This window comes from Leptidea sinapis, chromosome 5, assembly GCF_905404315.1.
Source record: "Leptidea sinapis chromosome 5, ilLepSina1.1, whole genome shotgun sequence".
Taxonomy (NCBI): Eukaryota; Metazoa; Arthropoda; class Insecta; order Lepidoptera; family Pieridae; genus Leptidea; species Leptidea sinapis.
This window is the reverse complement of record NC_066269.1, coordinates 16560098-16583901: the sequence shown is the minus strand read 5'-3', so window position 1 is coordinate 16583901 and position 23804 is coordinate 16560098. Positions and strand designations below refer to the sequence as shown.

The 23804-nt window shown below is 32.7% G+C and overlaps 1 protein-coding gene across 1 annotated transcript in view; it reads right to left on the bottom strand.

The window, feature by feature from the left end:
- LOC126964741 (uncharacterized) overlaps window positions 1-22991 on the bottom strand; it is a 49617-nt gene extending 26626 nt beyond the window's left edge. The window contains exons 1-5 of the mRNA XM_050808014.1: window positions 22986-22991; window positions 20608-20929; window positions 15361-15636; window positions 10114-10389; window positions 4867-5142 (exon numbers count right to left, since the gene is read on the bottom strand). Of these exons, the coding sequence (XP_050663971.1) occupies window positions 4867-5142; window positions 10114-10389; window positions 15361-15636; window positions 20608-20929; window positions 22986-22991 (1156 nt within the window). The remainder of the gene's footprint in view (window positions 1-4866; window positions 5143-10113; window positions 10390-15360; window positions 15637-20607; window positions 20930-22985) is intronic.
- Window positions 22992-23804: the final 813 nt, after the last annotated feature.

Genomic DNA, 23804 nt, shown 5'->3' with positions numbered 1-23804 from the left:
ATTTCTAGTTTGTGTGCACACATACCTTATATGTAAGCTAAGTTGCTAATATTATTGGATAAACAAATTTAAATTCTACCATTACGTCAACGTAGGTTAGTTTGATTCTAATTATATTGAACCGTACAAGATATATTAAAAAAATAAAAAAAAAATTGATCGTAGTAATAGACTATGTACATTTATCTTGAGTAGTAATCCGTAGTTATATTATTACATAATTTGTCAGCCTAGGCGAAACTCTCTAAGAAAAAAGCGATTCACTCGATTGTATGAAACGTACAGTCATTGATAGATTAACAGATGACGGCTGTGATCTTGTAAAATATGGAGATAGCCGAAATCCACTGCGTTTTAAGCAAGTGTTCGCTTTATTTAAACTTATGTCAAATCACTGCACGTTTCATACTAAACTAAATTTTAATTTTTACTCAGCCAATCCCGCCTCTTATTACGAAGTATTTACATACTCTTTGATTATTATACTATTATATTATCCGAGGAATACATGTTTTCACATAAATTTATTTTCTTATAAAATAAATATTATTCACTATACACATTAAAAAATTAAAAAGATATTAAAGCAGAAAGAGAGGAGCGCCTTGTGCCTTACACGATCAAAGGCCTATATCCAGGCTAACTGCCAGGCCTTCCCCCTTGCTTTATATCTATTATATGAAACGATGACATTGTTGAATTAATTTTAAATGGATTATTTTATCAAATAGTTCTTAGACAGCAAATGAAATATGAACAAATAATAACAAAACTAATGTTTAACCATAAAAGATTTACAAGACAATTCACGATGTCTAGGAAACAACATCTATTTAACCTACAGTTAACACTAACTAACAGTGTGGTATACGAGTTAGTTTGAATACTATCCGTTGAAGCGTTCAGTGTGTAACCGTACGTAAACGTATCGGAATTAGGTGAAGCATTGTTTAGCGACAAATACCGAAGTTTAAACTGAGTGAGACTTCCTCGTCTCAAGAAGGCGGGTTCTATAACTAATACTAAGTTCGAGGCTATACTCTACTCAAGGATTGCGAATAGCTCGAGTGTGTCTTATTGAATAAGATTGAAATGAAATGAATGAAAAATGTTAATTTGAGACATATAGTACCCATAAATATACAGCTAACTTAAAATAAAACTTATAAAGGAGACAAACAATGAACAAACAAAATCTGAAAGAATTAGTATTCTTAATAAAAAAGAAAAAGGCGCCTTAATTTTATAGGTAGTCCTATATGTTACAAAAATGGTCCCAACTTAGCATGTTTGCTGGTGTGAAAGCCAACGCTGGTCTTTCGTTGGGCCATTTGGTGACGTCACGCTACTTTTTAAAACAAAAGTTATTTTAGCTAGTAAATTAACGTAACGAGAAATGAATACTTGACTAAAAACATATAATTATAAGTTTGTACTTGTATGATGAATCAATGGGCGCAATGGAAACTGTTTGTTGCATCTTATGTCAACTGTCAAATTATAATTTATATCAAAAAATGCAATTGTTTTTCTGCTACGTATTAACTGCCAACAGCCAAAGTAAAAGTAACATCTGACAAGTGCTGATGATTGATTGCTGTCACAATACAATACAATACATTAAAAGTTCAGCATTTAAAAAAATAACTAAAAAAAATATATTATTATAAACAAAACTGTATAATAATTGTAATAATTATAGTTCATTATAAGTAAATCTAATAAATAATGTTAATTTTATAGTTATAAGTAGTTTTTAAGATTAAATTTGTTAGGAATAAAATAATTAATGTGGTTAAAAAATGCTCGAATGCACAATCACACATATAAACATGTGCTTATTTTCTTTTAGTTTTTTATTTGTACTATTGTTTAAACCGTAGGCATAATTTTAGTTTACTTCAACTGTTAAATAAATCGTCATCCAGTCCTTCTTATTCTGTATAAAAAAATAATATATTGATGTTGTTATGTTGAGCAATTTTTTATGTACCTTCATTTTTTGTAAGTGTTCACTTTGCTTGTTTTGCATGCTTAGTCATATATATATGTAAAATTCTTATGTAAGTGATTTTAGGTTAAATCTTATGAGAATAAATGTCTTTAAACTAAAAATAACAGCTAAATTGTCTAAATGCATGTAAATATTTACACGGGACTGTACAACCGCTTATTAAGGATATTCTAGACCTGGGAAAACCATTGACGTACATTAAGTATTTGACTCACAACCACGGTCAAAAATTGTCCGAAGCAAAACTCTGCCTACACGTCTATTAGGCAGAGTTTTCGTTCATTTACTTCGAAGATACTGTCACGAAAGAAGGTGTTAATTTGAATGAATGTTTTCTGTTTAAGTTAATGTTAAAGTGATTATGAATAACTCGATGCTGTAGGTACAAGGGGAACTTAAAATATATATTTATTTATTTAAATGTGAAGGACGAATCGAGAAGCAAATGGCATTCTTATCGGTAATTTCAGGTAAATTTTGTCCTGGCATAAAAATATTTACCAGTGGGAGGCTCCTTTGCATAGCATGCCGGCTAGATTATGGGTACCACAACGGCGCCTTTTTCTGCCGTGAAGCAGAATTGTGTAAGCATTATTGTATTTCGGTTTGTAGTGCCGCTCAGAATTATTGGGTGTTTCAAGAATCCTGAGCACTAGTGCATTGTAATGGGCAGGTCGTTTCACTTACCATCAGCTGAACGCCTTGCCCTACTGTCATAAAAAAATAGCGCCTAAGTAATTCTTTACAAGAAGACAGCTCGTTTGAAATTGCTGAAATCAATATTCTTAGAGTAAAAATCCATCAAATTACTTTCGATGATTTACATGCAAAACAATTAGAAAAAATTACACTGAAGGTATACAACAATAACAAAATGAAATATTATTTGTGGTGACTATAAAGTGACCAAAGTTTCATTCAATTTGAAGGACCGTTACATTGTCGACGTAGAGTACAATCAATTTACCAAAACGGTTCTGCAGTTGACGGTCAAGTTGTTTATTGTAGAAATGTTACGAACAATTTAGGCTCAACGTTTTGTAAAGCAAATAAAAAATGGTCTGAAAGAGGTAGAAACATAATATACAATGATATCAACTAGTGTATGTACAAATATTGTTCAGTAAGGTTTAACGCATTTTTTTTATGAAAATGAGAGACGAGGCGACCAGGACCTTCAGCTGATGGTAATTGATACGCTCTGGCCATTACAATGCAGTACCGCTCAAGATTGTTGAAATTTCCAAAAATTCTGAGCGGCGCTACGCTCATCACCTTGAGACATAAGATGTCAAGTCTCATTTGCCCAGTAATTTCACTAGCTACGGCGCCCTTCAGACCGAAACACAGTACTTCTTCACTGCAGAAATAGGCGCCGTTGTGGTAACACATAATATGGAGTTCTCAAAAAACATAAATAAATAGCCTCTCTGTCTTTCGCTATTTGGATCCATTTAGGCCCAGCGACTCTTTTACTAATCTTCCCAACGTTTAGTTTGTTGCATTTTTCTTCTACTCCACTCACGACTACAATCTCTTCGGTATCAGTGTGTTAATATTTTAGTCCATTTTTCATGTTTTTCTCTTTTCATCGCCATTTCAGTGATCTGCATATTGAATTTTCATCTTTAAATTTCGTCATACTTTTATATATTTCAATTTTACTTTATCTATTCTATTAACTCCAACTACGCTTCTTTCTATGCTGTTAGAAAGTCAAATTCAATTACTTTTATTCAAAATTGGATATAAAATTATTTATTGAAAGTCAAAAACTACATTCCAAAAAATGCCCCAGACCTGAGAAGAATGGGCGCAAAAAACTCAGAGGGCTTTGTTTTCATAAAAATTTTTAAGTGATATCGTACAAATTAACTTTATATTTAATAGCCTGACGGTGGTCGCACCATTATTACATTACATTACCCTATCTGTGTTATCATTAAGAAAGTCATTTACGTTTTAGTAACCTTTACTACACAAACGTTTTTGAACAATTCTTTTGAATATCGTAATACTTTTGTTTTGAACATTTTCTGGGATCTTGTTGCAAAAGCGTATACATCACCCCACAAAAGACTTACTTACTCAACTTAGCCGAGTAGTAGGCATTATAAGTTTATGTCTGTTCCTGGTGTTAACACTATGGTTATGACAGTTTCTCCAGACAATTGATTTTATTTGATAATTTTTCGGTAAGGGTTCATGTTTGACAACCATAGGCAACCATCTTATAAAACTTAGTAAACATTTAATCTAATTGAACCTGTGGAACACATGGTCCCAAAATATGATGGTTCATTAAATAATTATTTAAATATATTTCCAAAATTTCTATCATCTACAAGCACAATAATCATTTCAGTGATTTGAATTTTTCTTTTCAGCCGTCTTTCTAGCGTGAAGCAGTAATGTGTAAACATTACTGTGTTTCGGTCTGAAGTGCGCCATAGCTAGTGATATTACTGGGCAAATGAGACTTAGCATCTTATGTCTCAAGGTGACGAGCAATTGCATTGCCGCTCAGAATTTTTGGGTTTTTCAAGAATCCTGAGCGGCATTGCATTTTAATGGGCAGGGCGATCAATTACCATCAGCTGAACGTCTCGCCCTCTTATTTTCATTAAAAAAAATAGTACATGTTAGTTTCACTATTAACTGCACTATATTACTTTAGCTTTTCATTATACTAACTCAAAAAGTTTAGTTCTTTTGAGTCTTCTCACTAAGTTCGTGTTATCGAGGAACTGGTTAGCCTTGGCGTTCACATTTAACGATACGATTAATGCACAACATTTTAATAATTGCATAACAAATAAGTATTTAAAAAAATATTCACCACTATACATTACAATCTGCTATCGCATTGGCACTATATTGTCCACAATCTGCAATCAAAGGATCTTGGGGTGTTTTGGCCACAGATTGTCCACAATCTGCTATCAAAGGATCTAGGGGTATTTTGCCCATAGATTGTCCACAATTTGCTATCAAAGGATCTTGGGGTGTTTTGGCCATAGATTGTCCACAATCTGCCATCAAAAGATCTTGGGATATTTTGGCCATAGATTGTCCACAATCTGCTATCAACGGATCTTGGGATATTTTGGCCACAGATTGTCCACAATCTGCTGTCAAAGGATCTTGGGGTATTTTGGCCACATTGCCCGACGCCTTCGCAGTAATTAAAACAAACTGATTATCATAGGCAAGGTGAGAAACCGAGAGACAGGATTTCTAGTTTGTGTGCACACATACCTTATATGTAAGCTAAGTTGCTAATATTATTGGATAAACAAATTTAAATTCTACCATTACGTCAACGTAGGTTAGTTTGATTCTAATTATATTGAACCGTACAAGATATATTAAAAAAATAAAAAAAAAATTGATCGTAGTAATAGACTATGTACATTTATCTTGAGTAGTAATCCGTAGTTATATTATTACATAATTTGTCAGCCTAGGCGAAACTCTCTAAGAAAAAAGCGATTCACTCGATTGTATGAAACGTACAGTCATTGATAGATTAACAGATGACGGCTGTGATCTTGTAAAATATGGAGATAGCCGAAATCCACTGCGTTTTAAGCAAGTGTTCGCTTTATTTAAACTTATGTCAAATCACTGCACGTTTCATACTAAACTAAATTTTAATTTTTACTCAGCCAATCCCGCCTCTTATTACGAAGTATTTACATACTCTTTGATTATTATACTATTATATTATCCGAGGAATACATGTTTTCACATAAATTTATTTTCTTATAAAATAAATATTATTCACTATACACATTAAAAAATTAAAAAGATATTAAAGCAGAAAGAGAGGAGCGCCTTGTGCCTTACACGATCAAAGGCCTATATCCAGGCTAACTGCCAGGCCTTCCCCCTTGCTTTATATCTATTATATGAAACGATGACATTGTTGAATTAATTTTAAATGGATTATTTTATCAAATAGTTCTTAGACAGCAAATGAAATATGAACAAATAATAACAAAACTAATGTTTAACCATAAAAGATTTACAAGACAATTCACGATGTCTAGGAAACAACATCTATTTAACCTACAGTTAACACTAACTAACAGTGTGGTATACGAGTTAGTTTGAATACTATCCGTTGAAGCGTTCAGTGTGTAACCGTACGTAAACGTATCGGAATTAGGTGAAGCATTGTTTAGCGACAAATACCGAAGTTTAAACTGAGTGAGACTTCCTCGTCTCAAGAAGGCGGGTTCTATAACTAATACTAAGTTCGAGGCTATACTCTACTCAAGGATTGCGAATAGCTCGAGTGTGTCTTATTGAATAAGATTGAAATGAAATGAATGAAAAATGTTAATTTGAGACATATAGTACCCATAAATATACAGCTAACTTAAAATAAAACTTATAAAGGAGACAAACAATGAACAAACAAAATCTGAAAGAATTAGTATTCTTAATAAAAAAGAAAAAGGCGCCTTAATTTTATAGGTAGTCCTATATGTTACAAAAATGGTCCCAACTTAGCATGTTTGCTGGTGTGAAAGCCAACGCTGGTCTTTCGTTGGGCCATTTGGTGACGTCACGCTACTTTTTAAAACAAAAGTTATTTTAGCTAGTAAATTAACGTAACGAGAAATGAATACTTGACTAAAAACATATAATTATAAGTTTGTACTTGTATGATGAATCAATGGGCGCAATGGAAACTGTTTGTTGCATCTTATGTCAACTGTCAAATTATAATTTATATCAAAAAATGCAATTGTTTTTCTGCTACGTATTAACTGCCAACAGCCAAAGTAAAAGTAACATCTGACAAGTGCTGATGATTGATTGCTGTCACAATACAATACAATACATTAAAAGTTCAGCATTTAAAAAAATAACTAAAAAAAATATATTATTATAAACAAAACTGTATAATAATTGTAATAATTATAGTTCATTATAAGTAAATCTAATAAATAATGTTAATTTTATAGTTATAAGTAGTTTTTAAGATTAAATTTGTTAGGAATAAAATAATTAATGTGGTTAAAAAATGCTCGAATGCACAATCACACATATAAACATGTGCTTATTTTCTTTTAGTTTTTTATTTGTACTATTGTTTAAACCGTAGGCATAATTTTAGTTTACTTCAACTGTTAAATAAATCGTCATCCAGTCCTTCTTATTCTGTATAAAAAAATAATATATTGATGTTGTTATGTTGAGCAATTTTTTATGTACCTTCATTTTTTGTAAGTGTTCACTTTGCTTGTTTTGCATGCTTAGTCATATATATATGTAAAATTCTTATGTAAGTGATTTTAGGTTAAATCTTATGAGAATAAATGTCTTTAAACTAAAAATAACAGCTAAATTGTCTAAATGCATGTAAATATTTACACGGGACTGTACAACCGCTTATTAAGGATATTCTAGACCTGGGAAAACCATTGACGTACATTAAGTATTTGACTCACAACCACGGTCAAAAATTGTCCGAAGCAAAACTCTGCCTACACGTCTATTAGGCAGAGTTTTCGTTCATTTACTTCGAAGATACTGTCACGAAAGAAGGTGTTAATTTGAATGAATGTTTTCTGTTTAAGTTAATGTTAAAGTGATTATGAATAACTCGATGCTGTAGGTACAAGGGGAATTTAAAATATATATTTATTTATTTAAATGTGAAGGACGAATCGAGAAGCAAATGGCATTCTTATCGGTAATTTCAGGTAAATTTTGTCCTGGCATAAAAATATTTACCAGTGGGAGGCTCCTTTGCATAGCATGCCGGCTAGATTATGGGTACCACAACGGCGCCTTTTTCTGCCGTGAAGCAGAATTGTGTAAGCATTATTGTATTTCGGTTTGTAGTGCCGCTCAGAATTATTGGGTGTTTCAAGAATCCTGAGCACTAGTGCATTGTAATGGGCAGGTCGTTTCACTTACCATCAGCTGAACGCCTTGCCCTACTGTCATAAAAAAATAGCGCCTAAGTAATTCTTTACAAGAAGACAGCTCGTTTGAAATTGCTGAAATCAATATTCTTAGAGTAAAAATCCATCAAATTACTTTCGATGATTTACATGCAAAACAATTAGAAAAAATTACACTGAAGGTATACAACAATAACAAAATGAAATATTATTTGTGGTGACTATAAAGTGACCAAAGTTTCATTCAATTTGAAGGACCGTTACATTGTCGACGTAGAGTACAATCAATTTACCAAAACGGTTCTGCAGTTGACGGTCAAGTTGTTTATTGTAGAAATGTTACGAACAATTTAGGCTCAACGTTTTGTAAAGCAAATAAAAAATGGTCTGAAAGAGGTAGAAACATAATATACAATGATATCAACTAGTGTATGTACAAATATTGTTCAGTAAGGTTTAACGCATTTTTTTTATGAAAATGAGAGACGAGGCGACCAGGACCTTCAGCTGATGGTAATTGATACGCTCTGGCCATTACAATGCAGTACCGCTCAAGATTGTTGAAATTTCCAAAAATTCTGAGCGGCGCTACGCTCATCACCTTGAGACATAAGATGTCAAGTCTCATTTGCCCAGTAATTTCACTAGCTACGGCGCCCTTCAGACCGAAACACAGTACTTCTTCACTGCAGAAATAGGCGCCGTTGTGGTAACACATAATATGGAGTTCTCAAAAAACATAAATAAATAGCCTCTCTGTCTTTCGCTATTTGGATCCATTTAGGCCCAGCGACTCTTTTACTAATCTTCCCAACGTTTAGTTTGTTGCATTTTTCTTCTACTCCACTCACGACTACAATCTCTTCGGTATCAGTGTGTTAATATTTTAGTCAATTTTTCATGTTTTTCTCTTTTCATCGCCATTTCAGTGATCTGCATATTGAATTTTCATCTTTAAATTTCGTCATACTTTTATATATTTCAATTTTACTTTATCTATTCTATTAACTCCAACTACGCTTCTTTCTATGCTGTTAGAAAGTCAAATTCAATTACTTTTATTCAAAATTGGATATAAAATTATTTATTGAAAGTCAAAAACTACATTCCAAAAAATGCCCCAGACCTGAGAAGAATGGGCGCAAAAAACTCAGAGGGCTTTGTTTTCATAAAAATTTTTAAGTGATATCGTACAAATTAACTTTATATTTAATAGCCTGACGGTGGTCGCACCATTATTACATTACATTACCCTATCTGTGTTATCATTAAGAAAGTCATTTACGTTTTAGTAACCTTTACTACACAAACGTTTTTGAACAATTCTTTTGAATATCGTAATACTTTTGTTTTGAACATTATCTGGGATCTTGTTGCAAAAGCGTATACATCACCCCACAAAAGACTTACTTACTCAACTTAGCCGAGTAGTAGGCATTATAAGTTTATGTCTGTTCCTGGTGTTAACACTATGGTTATGACAGTTTCTCCAGACAATTGATTTTATTTGATAATTTTTCGGTAAGGGTTCATGTTTGACAACCATAGGCAACCATCTTATAAAACTTAGTAAACATTTAATCTAATTGAACCTGTGGAACACATGGTCCCAAAATATGATGGTTCATTAAATAATTATTTAAATATATTTCCAAAATTTCTATCATCTACAAGCACAATAATCATTTCAGTGATTTGAATTTTTCTTTTCAGCCGTCTTTCTAGCGTGAAGCAGTAATGTGTAAACATTACTGTGTTTCGGTCTGAAGTGCGCCATAGCTAGTGATATTACTGGGCAAATGAGACTTAGCATCTTATGTCTCAAGGTGACGAGCAATTGCATTGCCGCTCAGAATTTTTGGGTTTTTCAAGAATCCTGAGCGGCATTGCATTTTAATGGGCAGGGCGATCAATTACCATCAGCTGAACGTCTCGCCCTCTTATTTTCATTAAAAAAAATAGTACATGTTAGTTTCACTATTAACTGCACTATATTACTTTAGCTTTTCATTATACTAACTCAAAAAGTTTAGTTCTTTTGAGTCTTCTCACTAAGTTCGTGTTATCGAGGAACTGGTTAGCCTTGGCGTTCACATTTAACGATACGATTAATGCACAACATTTTAATAATTGCATAACAAATAAGTATTTAAAAAAATATTCACCACTATACATTACAATCTGCTATCGCATTGGCACTATATTGTCCACAATCTGCAATCAAAGGATCTTGGGGTGTTTTGGCCACAGATTGTCCACAATCTGCTATCAAAGGATCTAGGGGTATTTTGCCCATAGATTGTCCACAATTTGCTATCAAAGGATCTTGGGGTGTTTTGGCCATAGATTGTCCACAATCTGCCATCAAAAGATCTTGGGATATTTTGGCCATAGATTGTCCACAATCTGCTATCAACGGATCTTGGGATATTTTGGCCACAGATTGTCCACAATCTGCTGTCAAAGGATCTTGGGGTATTTTGGCCACATTGCCCGACGCCTTCGCAGTAATTAAAACAAACTGATTATCATAGGCAAGGTGAGAAACCGAGAGACAGGATTTCTAGTTTGTGTGCACACATACCTTATATGTAAGCTAAGTTGCTAATATTATTGGATAAACAAATTTAAATTCTACCATTACGTCAACGTAGGTTAGTTTGATTCTAATTATATTGAACCGTACAAGATATATTAAAAAAATAAAAAAAAAATTGATCGTAGTAATAGACTATGTACATTTATCTTGAGTAGTAATCCGTAGTTATATTATTACATAATTTGTCAGCCTAGGCGAAACTCTCTAAGAAAAAAGCGATTCACTCGATTGTATGAAACGTACAGTCATTGATAGATTAACAGATGACGGCTGTGATCTTGTAAAATATGGAGATAGCCGAAATCCACTGCGTTTTAAGCAAGTGTTCGCTTTATTTAAACTTATGTCAAATCACTGCACGTTTCATACTAAACTAAATTTTAATTTTTACTCAGCCAATCCCGCCTCTTATTACGAAGTATTTACATACTCTTTGATTATTATACTATTATATTATCCGAGGAATACATGTTTTCACATAAATTTATTTTCTTATAAAATAAATATTATTCACTATACACATTAAAAAATTAAAAAGATATTAAAGCAGAAAGAGAGGAGCGCCTTGTGCCTTACACGATCAAAGGCCTATATCCAGGCTAACTGCCAGGCCTTCCCCCTTGCTTTATATCTATTATATGAAACGATGACATTGTTGAATTAATTTTAAATGGATTATTTTATCAAATAGTTCTTAGACAGCAAATGAAATATGAACAAATAATAACAAAACTAATGTTTAACCATAAAAGATTTACAAGACAATTCACGATGTCTAGGAAACAACATCTATTTAACCTACAGTTAACACTAACTAACAGTGTGGTATACGAGTTAGTTTGAATACTATCCGTTGAAGCGTTCAGTGTGTAACCGTACGTAAACGTATCGGAATTAGGTGAAGCATTGTTTAGCGACAAATACCGAAGTTTAAACTGAGTGAGACTTCCTCGTCTCAAGAAGGCGGGTTCTATAACTAATACTAAGTTCGAGGCTATACTCTACTCAAGGATTGCGAATAGCTCGAGTGTGTCTTATTGAATAAGATTGAAATGAAATGAATGAAAAATGTTAATTTGAGACATATAGTACCCATAAATATACAGCTAACTTAAAATAAAACTTATAAAGGAGACAAACAATGAACAAACAAAATCTGAAAGAATTAGTATTCTTAATAAAAAAGAAAAAGGCGCCTTAATTTTATAGGTAGTCCTATATGTTACAAAAATGGTCCCAACTTAGCATGTTTGCTGGTGTGAAAGCCAACGCTGGTCTTTCGTTGGGCCATTTGGTGACGTCACGCTACTTTTTAAAACAAAAGTTATTTTAGCTAGTAAATTAACGTAACGAGAAATGAATACTTGACTAAAAACATATAATTATAAGTTTGTACTTGTATGATGAATCAATGGGCGCAATGGAAACTGTTTGTTGCATCTTATGTCAACTGTCAAATTATAATTTATATCAAAAAATGCAATTGTTTTTCTGCTACGTATTAACTGCCAACAGCCAAAGTAAAAGTAACATCTGACAAGTGCTGATGATTGATTGCTGTCACAATACAATACAATACATTAAAAGTTCAGCATTTAAAAAAATAACTAAAAAAAATATATTATTATAAACAAAACTGTATAATAATTGTAATAATTATAGTTCATTATAAGTAAATCTAATAAATAATGTTAATTTTATAGTTATAAGTAGTTTTTAAGATTAAATTTGTTAGGAATAAAATAATTAATGTGGTTAAAAAATGCTCGAATGCACAATCACACATATAAACATGTGCTTATTTTCTTTTAGTTTTTTATTTGTACTATTGTTTAAACCGTAGGCATAATTTTAGTTTACTTCAACTGTTAAATAAATCGTCACCCAGTCCTTCTTATTCTGTATAAAAAAATAATATATTGATGTTGTTATGTTGAGCAATTTTTTATGTACCTTCATTTTTTGTAAGTGTTCACTTTGCTTGTTTTGCATGCTTAGTCATATATATATGTAAAATTCTTATGTAAGTGATTTTAGGTTAAATCTTATGAGAATAAATGTCTTTAAACTAAAAATAACAGCTAAATTGTCTAAATGCATGTAAATATTTACACGGGACTGTACAACCGCTTATTAAGGATATTCTAGACCTGGGAAAACCATTGACGTACATTAAGTATTTGACTCACAACCACGGTCAAAAATTGTCCGAAGCAAAACTCTGCCTACACGTCTATTAGGCAGAGTTTTCGTTCATTTACTTCGAAGATACTGTCACGAAAGAAGGTGTTAATTTGAATGAATGTTTTCTGTTTAAGTTAATGTTAAAGTGATTATGAATAACTCGATGCTGTAGGTACAAGGGGAACTTAAAATATATATTTATTTATTTAAATGTGAAGGACGAATCGAGAAGCAAATGGCATTCTTATCGGTAATTTCAGGTAAATTTTGTCCTGGCATAAAAATATTTACCAGTGGGAGGCTCCTTTGCATAGCATGCCGGCTAGATTATGGGTACCACAACGGCGCCTTTTTCTGCCGTGAAGCAGAATTGTGTAAGCATTATTGTATTTCGGTTTGTAGTGCCGCTCAGAATTATTGGGTGTTTCAAGAATCCTGAGCACTAGTGCATTGTAATGGGCAGGTCGTTTCACTTACCATCAGCTGAACGCCTTGCCCTACTGTCATAAAAAAATAGCGCCTAAGTAATTCTTTACAAGAAGACAGCTCGTTTGAAATTGCTGAAATCAATATTCTTAGAGTAAAAATCCATCAAATTACTTTCGATGATTTACATGCAAAACAATTAGAAAAAATTACACTGAAGGTATACAACAATAACAAAATGAAATATTATTTGTGGTGACTATAAAGTGACCAAAGTTTCATTCAATTTGAAGGACCGTTACATTGTCGACGTAGAGTACAATCAATTTACCAAAACGGTTCTGCAGTTGACGGTCAAGTTGTTTATTGTAGAAATGTTACGAACAATTTAGGCTCAACGTTTTGTAAAGCAAATAAAAAATGGTCTGAAAGAGGTAGAAACATAATATACAATGATATCAACTAGTGTATGTACAAATATTGTTCAGTAAGGTTTAACGCATTTTTTTTATGAAAATGAGAGACGAGGCGACCAGGACCTTCAGCTGATGGTAATTGATACGCTCTGGCCATTACAATGCAGTACCGCTCAAGATTGTTGAAATTTCCAAAAATTCTGAGCGGCGCTACGCTCATCACCTTGAGACATAAGATGTCAAGTCTCATTTGCCCAGTAATTTCACTAGCTACGGCGCCCTTCAGACCGAAACACAGTACTTCTTCACTGCAGAAATAGGCGCCGTTGTGGTAACACATAATATGGAGTTCTCAAAAAACATAAATAAATAGCCTCTCTGTCTTTCGCTATTTGGATCCATTTAGGCCCAGCGACTCTTTTACTAATCTTCCCAACGTTTAGTTTGTTGCATTTTTCTTCTACTCCACTCACGACTACAATCTCTTCGGTATCAGTGTGTTAATATTTTAGTCCATTTTTCATGTTTTTCTCTTTTCATCGCCATTTCAGTGATCTGCATATTGAATTTTCATCTTTAAATTTCGTCATACTTTTATATATTTCAATTTTACTTTATCTATTCTCTTAACTCCAACTACGCTTCTTTCTATGCTGTTAGAAAGTCAAATTCAATTACTTTTATTCAAAATTGGATATAAAATTATTTATTGAAAGTCAAAAACTACATTCCAAAAAATGCCCCAGACCTGAGAAGAATGGGCGCAAAAAACTCAGAGGGCTTTGTTTTCATAAAAATTTTTAAGTGATATCGTACAAATTAACTTTATATTTAATAGCCTGACGGTGGTCGCACCATTATTACATTACATTACCCTATCTGTGTTATCATTAAGAAAGTCATTTACGTTTTAGTAACCTTTACTACACAAACGTTTTTGAACAATTCTTTTGAATATCGTAATACTTTTGTTTTGAACATTTTCTGGGATCTTGTTGCAAAAGCGTATACATCACCCCACAAAAGACTTACTTACTCAACTTAGCCGAGTAGTAGGCATTATAAGTTTATGTCTGTTCCTGGTGTTAACACTATGGTTATGACAGTTTCTCCAGACAATTGATTTTATTTGATAATTTTTCGGTAAGGGTTCATGTTTGACAACCATAGGCAACCATCTTATAAAACTTAGTAAACATTTAATCTAATTGAACCTGTGGAACACATGGTCCTAAAATATGATGGTTCATTAAATAATTATTTAAATATATTTCCAAAATTTCTATCATCTACAAGCACAATAATCATTTCAGTGATTTGAATTTTTCTTTTCAGCCGTCTTTCTAGCGTGAAGCAGTAATGTGTAAACATTACTGTGTTTCGGTCTGAAGTGCGCCATAGCTAGTGATATTACTGGGCAAATGAGACTTAGCATCTTATGTCTCAAGGTGACGAGCAATTGCATTGCCGCTCAGAATTTTTGGGTTTTTCAAGAATCCTGAGCGGCATTGCATTTTAATGGGCAGGGCGATCAATTACCATCAGCTGAACGTCTCGCCCTCTTATTTTCATTAAAAAAAATAGTACATGTTAGTTTCACTATTAACTGCACTATATTACTTTAGCTTTTCATTATACTAACTCAAAAAGTTTAGTTCTTTTGAGTCTTCTCACTAAGTTCGTGTTATCGAGGAACTGGTTAGCCTTGGCGTTCACATTTAACGATACGATTAATGCACAACATTTTAATAATTGCATAACAAATAAGTATTTAAAAAAATATTCACCACTATACATTACAATCTGCTATCGCATTGGCACTATATTGTCCACAATCTGCAATCAAAGGATCTTGGGGTGTTTTGGCCACAGATTGTCCACAATCTGCTATCAAAGGATCTAGGGGTATTTTGCCCATAGATTGTCCACAATTTGCTATCAAAGGATCTTGGGGTGTTTTGGCCATAGATTGTCCACAATCTGCCATCAAAAGATCTTGGGATATTTTGGCCATAGATTGTCCACAATCTGCTATCAACGGATCTTGGGATATTTTGGCCACAGATTGTCCACAATCTGCTGTCAAAGGATCTTGGGGTATTTTGGCCACATTGCCCGACGCCTTCGCAGTAATTAAAACAAACTGATTATCATAGGCAAGGTGAGAAACCGAGAGACAGGATTTCTAGTTTGTGTGCACACATACCTTATATGTAAGCTAAGTTGCTAATATTATTGGATAAACAAATTTAAATTCTACCATTACGTCAACGTAGGTTAGTTTGATTCTAATTATATTGAACCGTACAAGATATATTAAAAAAATAAAAAAAAAATTGATCGTAGTAATAGACTATGTACATTTATCTTGAGTAGTAATCCGTAGTTATATTATTACATAATTTGTCAGCCTAGGCGAAACTCTCTAAGAAAAAAGCGATTCACTCGATTGTATGAAACGTACAGTCATTGATAGATTAACAGATGACGGCTGTGATCTTGTAAAATATGGAGATAGCCGAAATCCACTGCGTTTTAAGCAAGTGTTCGCTTTATTTAAACTTATTTCAAATCACTGCACGTTTCATACTAAACTAAATTTTAATTTTTACTCAGCCAATCCCGCCTCTTATTACGAAGTATTTACATACTCTTTGATTATTATACTATTATATTATCCGAGGAATACATGTTTTCACATAAATTTATTTTCTTATAAAATAAATATTATTCACTATACACATTAAAAAATTAAAAAGATATTAAAGCAGAAAGAGAGGAGCGCCTTGTGCCTTACACGATCAAAGGCCTATATCCAGGCTAACTGCCAGGCCTTCCCCCTTGCTTTATATCTATTATATGAAACGATGACATTGTTGAATTAATTTTAAATGGATTATTTTATCAAATAGTTCTTAGACAGCAAATGAAATATGAACAAATAATAACAAAACTAATGTTTAACCATAAAAGATTTACAAGACAATTCACGATGTCTAGGAAACAACATCTATTTAACCTACAGTTAACACTAACTAACAGTGTGGTATACGAGTTAGTTTGAATACTATCCGTTGAAGCGTTCAGTGTGTAACCGTACGTAAACGTATCGGAATTAGGTGAAGCATTGTTTAGCGACAAATACCGAAGTTTAAACTGAGTGAGACTTCCTCGTCTCAAGAAGGCGGGTTCTATAACTAATACTAAGTTCGAGGCTATACTCTACTCAAGGATTGCGAATAGCTCGAGTGTGTCTTATTGAATAAGATTGAAATGAAATGAATGAAAAATGTTAATTTGAGACATATAGTACCCATAAATATACAGCTAACTTAAAATAAAACTTATAAAGGAGACAAACAATGAACAAACAAAATCTGAAAGAATTAGTATTCTTAATAAAAAAGAAAAAGGCGCCTTAATTTTATAGGTAGTCCTATATGTTACAAAAATGGTCCCAACTTAGCATGTTTGCTGGTGTGAAAGCCAACGCTGGTCTTTCGTTGGGCCATTTGGTGACGTCACGCTACTTTTTAAAACAAAAGTTATTTTCGCTAGTAAATTAACGTAACGAGAAATGAATACTTGACTAAAAACATATAATTATAAGTTTGTACTTGTATGATGAATCAATGGGCGCAATGGAAACTGTTTGTTGCATCTTATGTCAACTGTCAAATTATAATTTATATCAAAAAATGCAATTGTTTTTCTGCTACGTATTAACTGCCAACAGCCAAAGTAAAAGTAACATCTGACAAGTGCTGATGATTGATTGCTGTCACAATACAATACAATACATTAAAAGTTCAGCATTTAAAAAAATAACTAAAAAAAATATATTATTATAAACAAAACTGTATAATAATTGTAATAATTATAGTTCATTATAAGTAAATCTAATAAATAATGTTAATTTTATAGTTATAAGTAGTTTTTAAGATTAAATTTGTTAGGAATAAAATAATTAATGTGGTTAAAAAATGCTCGAATGCACAATCACACATATAAACATGTGCTTATTTTCTTTTAGTTTTTTATTTGTACTATTGTTTAAACCGTAGGCATAATTTTAGTTTACTTCAACTGTTAAATAAATCGTCATCCAGTCCTTCTTATTCTGTATAAAAAAATAATATATTGATGTTGTTATGTTGAGCAATTTTTTATGTACCTTCATTTTTTGTAAGTGTTCACTTTGCTTGTTTTGCATGCTTAGTCATATATATATGTAAAATTCTTATGTAAGTGATTTTAGGTTAAATCTTATGAGAATAAATGTCTTTAAACTAAAAATAACAGCTAAATTGTCTAAATGCATGTAAATATTTACACGGGACTGTACAACCGCTTATTAAGGATATTCTAGACCTGGGAAAACCATTGACGTACATTAAGTATTTGACTCACAACCACGGTCAAAAATTGTCCGAAGCAAAACTCTGCCTACACGTCTATTAGGCAGAGTTTTCGTTCATTTACTTCGAAGATACTGTCACGAAAGAAGGTGTTAATTTGAATGAATGTTTTCTGTTTAAGTTAATGTTAAAGTGATTATGAATAACTCGATGCTGTAGGTACAAGGGGAACTTAAAATATATATTTATTTATTTAAATGTGAAGGACGAATCGAGAAGCAAATGGCATTCTTATCGGTAATTTCAGGTAAATTTTGTCCTGGCATAAAAATATTTACCAGTGGGAGGCTCCTTTGCATAGCATGCCGGCTAGATTATGGGTACCACAACGGCGCCTTTTTCTGCCGTGAAGCAGAATTGTGTAAGCATTATTGTATTTCGGTTTGTAGTGCCGCTCAGAATTATTGGGTGTTTCAAGAATCCTGAGCACTAGTGCATTGTAATGGGCAGGTCGTTTCACTTACCATCAGCTGAACGCCTTGCCCTACTGTCATAAAAAAATAGCGCCTAAGTAATTCTTTACAAGAAGACAGCTCGTTTGAAATTGCTGAAATCAATATTCTTAGAGTAAAAATCCATCAAATTACTTTCGATGATTTACATGCAAAACAATTAGAAAAAATTACACTGAAGGTATACAACAATAACAAAATGAAATATTATTTGTGGTGACTATAAAGTGACCAAAGTTTCATTCAATTTGAAGGACCGTTACATTGTCGACGTAGAGTACAATCAATTTACCAAAACGGTTCTGCAGTTGACGGTCAAGTTGTTTATTGTAGAAATGTTACGAACAATTTAGGCTCAACGTTTTGTAAAGCAAATAAAAAATGGTCTGAAAGAGGTAGAAACATAATATACAATGATATCAACTAGTGTATGTACAAATATTGTTCAGTAAGGTTTAACGCATTTTTTTTATGAAAATGAGAGACGAGGCGACCAGGACCTTCAGCTGATGGTAATTGATACGCTCTGGCCATTACAATGCAGTACCGCTCAAGATTGTTGAAATTTCCAAAAATTCTGAGCGGCGCTACGCTCATCACCTTGAGACATAAGATGTCAAGTCTCATTTGCCCAGTAATTTCACTAGCTACGGCGCCCTTCAGACCGAAACACAGTACTTCTTCACTGCAGAAATAGGCGCCGTTGTGGTAACACATAATATGGAGTTCTCAAAAAACATAAATAAATAGCCTCTCTGTCTTTCGCTATTTGGATTCATTTAGGCCCAGCGACTCTTTTACTAATCTTCCCAACGTTTAGTTTGTTGCATTTTTCTTCTACTCCACTCACGACTACAATCTCTTCGGTATCAGTGTGTTAATATTTTAGTCCATTTTTCATGTTTTTCTCTTTTCATCGCCATTTCAGTGATCTGCATATTGAATTTTCATCTTTAAATTTCGTCATACTTTTATATATTTCAATTTTACTTTATCTATTCTATTAACTCCAACTACGCTTCTTTCTATGCTGTTAGAAAGTCAAATTCAATTACTTTTATTCAAAATTGGATATAAAATTATTTATTGAAAGTCAAAAACTACATTCCAAAAAATGCCCCAGACCTGAGAAGAATGGGCGCAAAAAACTCAGAGGGCTTTGTTTTCATAAAAATTTTTAAGTGATATCGTACAAATTAACTTTATATTTAATAGCCTGACGGTGGTCGCACCATTATTACATTACATTACCCTATCTGTGTTATCATTAAGAAAGTCATTTACGTTTTAGTAACCTTTACTACACAAACGTTTTTGAACAATTCTTTTGAATATCGTAATACTTTTGTTTTGAACATTTTCTGGGATCTTGTTGCAAAAGCGTATACATCACCCCACAAAAGACTTACTTACTCAACTTAGCCGAGTAGTAGGCATTATAAGTTTATGTCTGTTCCTGGTGTTAACACTATGGTTATGACAGTTTCTCCAGACAATTGATTTTATTTGATAATTTTTCGGTAAGGGTTCATGTTTGACAACCATAGGCAACCATCTTATAAAACTTAGTAAACATTTAATCTAATTGAACCTGTGGAACACATGGTCCCAAAATATGATGGTTCATTAAATAATTATTTAAATATATTTCCAAAATTTCTATCATCTACAAGCACAATAATCATTTCAGTGATTTGAATTTTTCTTTTCAGCCGTCTTTCTAGCGTGAAGCAGTAATGTGTAAACATTACTGTGTTTCGGTCTGAAGTGCGCCATAGCTAGTGATATTACTGGGCAAATGAGACTTAGCATCTTATGTCTCAAGGTGACGAGCAATTGCATTGCCGCTCAGAATTTTTGGGTTTTTCAAGAATCCTGAGCGGCATTGCATTTTAATGGGCAGGGCGATCAATTACCATCAGCTGAACGTCTCGCCCTCTTATTTTCATTAAAAAAAATAGTACATGTTAGTTTCACTATTAACTGCACTATATTACTTTAGCTTTTCATTATACTAACTCAAAAAGTTTAGTTCTTTTGAGTCTTCTCACTAAGTTCGTGTTATCGAGGAACTGGTTAGCCTTGGCGTTCACATTTAACGATACGATTAATGCACAACATTTTAATAATTGCATAACAAATAAGTATTTAAAAAAATATTCACCACTATACATTACAATCTGCTATCGCATTGGCACTATATTGTCCACAATCTGCAATCAAAGGATCTTGGGGTGTTTTGGCCACAGATTGTCCACAATCTGCTATCAAAGGATCTAGGGGTATTTTGCCCATAGATTGTCCACAATTTGCTATCAAAGGATCTTGGGGTGTTTTGGCCATAGATTGTCCACAATCTGCCATCAAAAGATCTTGGGATATTTTGGCCATAGATTGTCCACAATCTGCTATCAACGGATCTTGGGATATTTTGGCCACAGATTGTCCACAATCTGCTGTCAAAGGATCTTGGGGTATTTTGGCCACATTGCCCGACGCCTTCGCAGTAATTAAAACAAACTGATTATCATAGGCAAGGTGAGAAACCGAGAGACAGGATTTCTAGTTTGTGTGCACACATACCTTATATGTAAGCTAAGTTGCTAATATTATTGGATAAACAAATTTAAATTCTACCATTACGTCAACGTAGGTTAGTTTGATTCTAATTATATTGAACCGTACAAGATATATTAAAAAAATAAAAAAAAAATTGATCGTAGTAATAGACTATGTACATTTATCTTGAGTAGTAATCCGTAGTTATATTATTACATAATTTGTCAGCCTAGGCGAAACTCTCTAAGAAAAAAGCGATTCATTCGATTGTATGAAACGTACAGTCATTGATAGATTAACAGATGACGGCTGTGATCTTGTAAAATATGGAGATAGCCGAAATCCACTGCGTTTTAAGCAAGTGTTCGCTTTATTTAAACTTATGTCAAATCACTGCACGTTTCATACTAAACTAAATTTTAATTTTTACTCAGCCAATCCCGCCTCTTATTACGAAGTATTTACATACTCTTTGATTATTATACTATTATATTATCCGAGGAATACATGTTTTCACATAAATTTATTTTCTTATAAAATAAATATTATTCACTATACACATTAAAAAATTAAAAAGATATTAAAGCAGAAAGAGAGGAGCGCCTTGTGCCTTACACGATCAAAGGCCTATATCCAGGCTAACTGCCAGGCCTTCCCCCTTGCTTTATATCTATTATATGAAACGATGACATTGTTGAATTAATTTTAAATGGATTATTTTATCAAATAGTTCTTAGACAGCAAATGAAATATGAACAAATAATAACAAAACTAATGTTTAACCATAAAAGATTTACAAGACAATTCACGATGTCTAGGAAACAACATCTATTTAACCTACAGTTAACACTAACTAACAGTGTGGTATACGAGTTAGTTTGAATACTATCCGTTGAAGCGTTCAGTGTGTAACCGTACGTAAACGTATCGGAATTAGGTGAAGCATTGTTTAGCGACAAATACCGAAGTTTAAACTGAGTGAGACTTCCTCGTCTCAAGAAGGCGGGTTCTATAACTAATACTAAGTTCGAGGCTATACTCTACTCAAGGATTGCGAATAGCTCGAGTGTGTCTTATTGAATAAGATTGAAATGAAATGAATGAAAAATGTTAATTTGAGACATATAGTACCCATAAATATACAGCTAACTTAAAATAAAACTTATAAAGGAGACAAACAATGAACAAACAAAATCTGAAAGAATTAGTATTCTTAATAAAAAAGAAAAAGGCGCCTTAATTTTATAGGTAGTCCTATATGTTACAAAAATGGTCCCAACTTAGCATGTTTGCTGGTGTGAAAGCCAACGCTGGTCTTTCGTTGGGCCATTTGGTGACGTCACGCTACTTTTTAAAACAAAAGTTATTTTCGCTAGTAAATTAACGTAACGAGAAATGAATACTTGACTAAAAACATATAATTATAAGTTTGTACTTGTATGATGAATCAATGGGCGCAATGGAAACTGTTTGTTGCATCTTATGTCAACTGTCAAATTATAATTTATATCAAAAAATGCAATTGTTTTTCTGCTACGTATTAACTGCCAACAGCCAAAGTAAAAGTAACATCTGACAAGTGCTGATGATTGATTGCTGTCACAATACAATACAATACATTAAAAGTTCAGCATTTAAAAAAATAACTAAAAAAAATATATTATTATAAACAAAACTGTATAATAATTGTAATAATTATAGTTCATTATAAGTAAATCTATCTAATAAATAATGTTAATTTTATAGTTATAAGTAGTTTTTAAGATTAAATTTGTTAGGAATAAAATAATTAATGTGGTTAAAAAATGCTCGAATGCACAATCACACATATAAACATGTGCTTATTTTCTTTTAGTTTTTTATTTGTACTATTGTTTAAACCGTAGGCATAATTTTAGTTTACTTCAACTGTTAAATAAATCGTCATCCAGTCCTTCTTATTCTGTATAAAAAAATAATATATTGATGTTGTTATGTTGAGCAATTTTTTATGTACCTTCATTTTTTGTAAGTGTTCACTTTGCTTGTTTTGCATGCTTAGTCATATATATATGTAAAATTCTTATGTAAGTGATTTTAGGTTAAATCTTATGAGAATAAATGTCTTTAAACTAAAAATAACAGCTAAATTGTCTAAATGCATGTAAATATTTACACGGGACTGTACAACCGCTTATTAAGGATATTCTAGACCTGGGAAAACCATTGACGTACATTAAGTATTTGACTCACAACCACGGTCAAAAATTGTCCGAAGCAAAACTCTGCCTACACGTCTATTAGGCAGAGTTTTCGTTCATTTACTTCGAAGATACTGTCACGAAAGAAGGTGTTAATTTGAATGAATGTTTTCTGTTTAAGTTAATGTTAAAGTGATTATGAATAACTCGATGCTGTAGGTACAAGGGGAACTTAAAATATATATTTATTTATTTAAATGTGAAGGACGAATCGAGAAGCAAATGGCATTCTTATCGGTAATTTCAGGTAAATTTTGTCCTGGCATAAAAATATTTACCAGTGGGAGGCTCCTTTGCATAGCATGCCGGCTAGATTATGGGTACCACAACGGCGCCTATTTCTGCAGTGAAGAAGTACTGTGTTTCGGTCTGAAGGGCGCCGTAGCTAGTGAAATTACTGGGCAAATGAGACTTGACATCTTATGTCTCAAGGTGATGAGCGTAACACATAATATGGAGTTCTCAAAAAACATAAATAAATAGCCTCTCTGTCTTTCGCTATTTGGATCCATTTAGGCCCAGCGACTCTTTTACTAATCTTCCCAACGTTTAGTTTGTTGCATTTTTCTTCTACT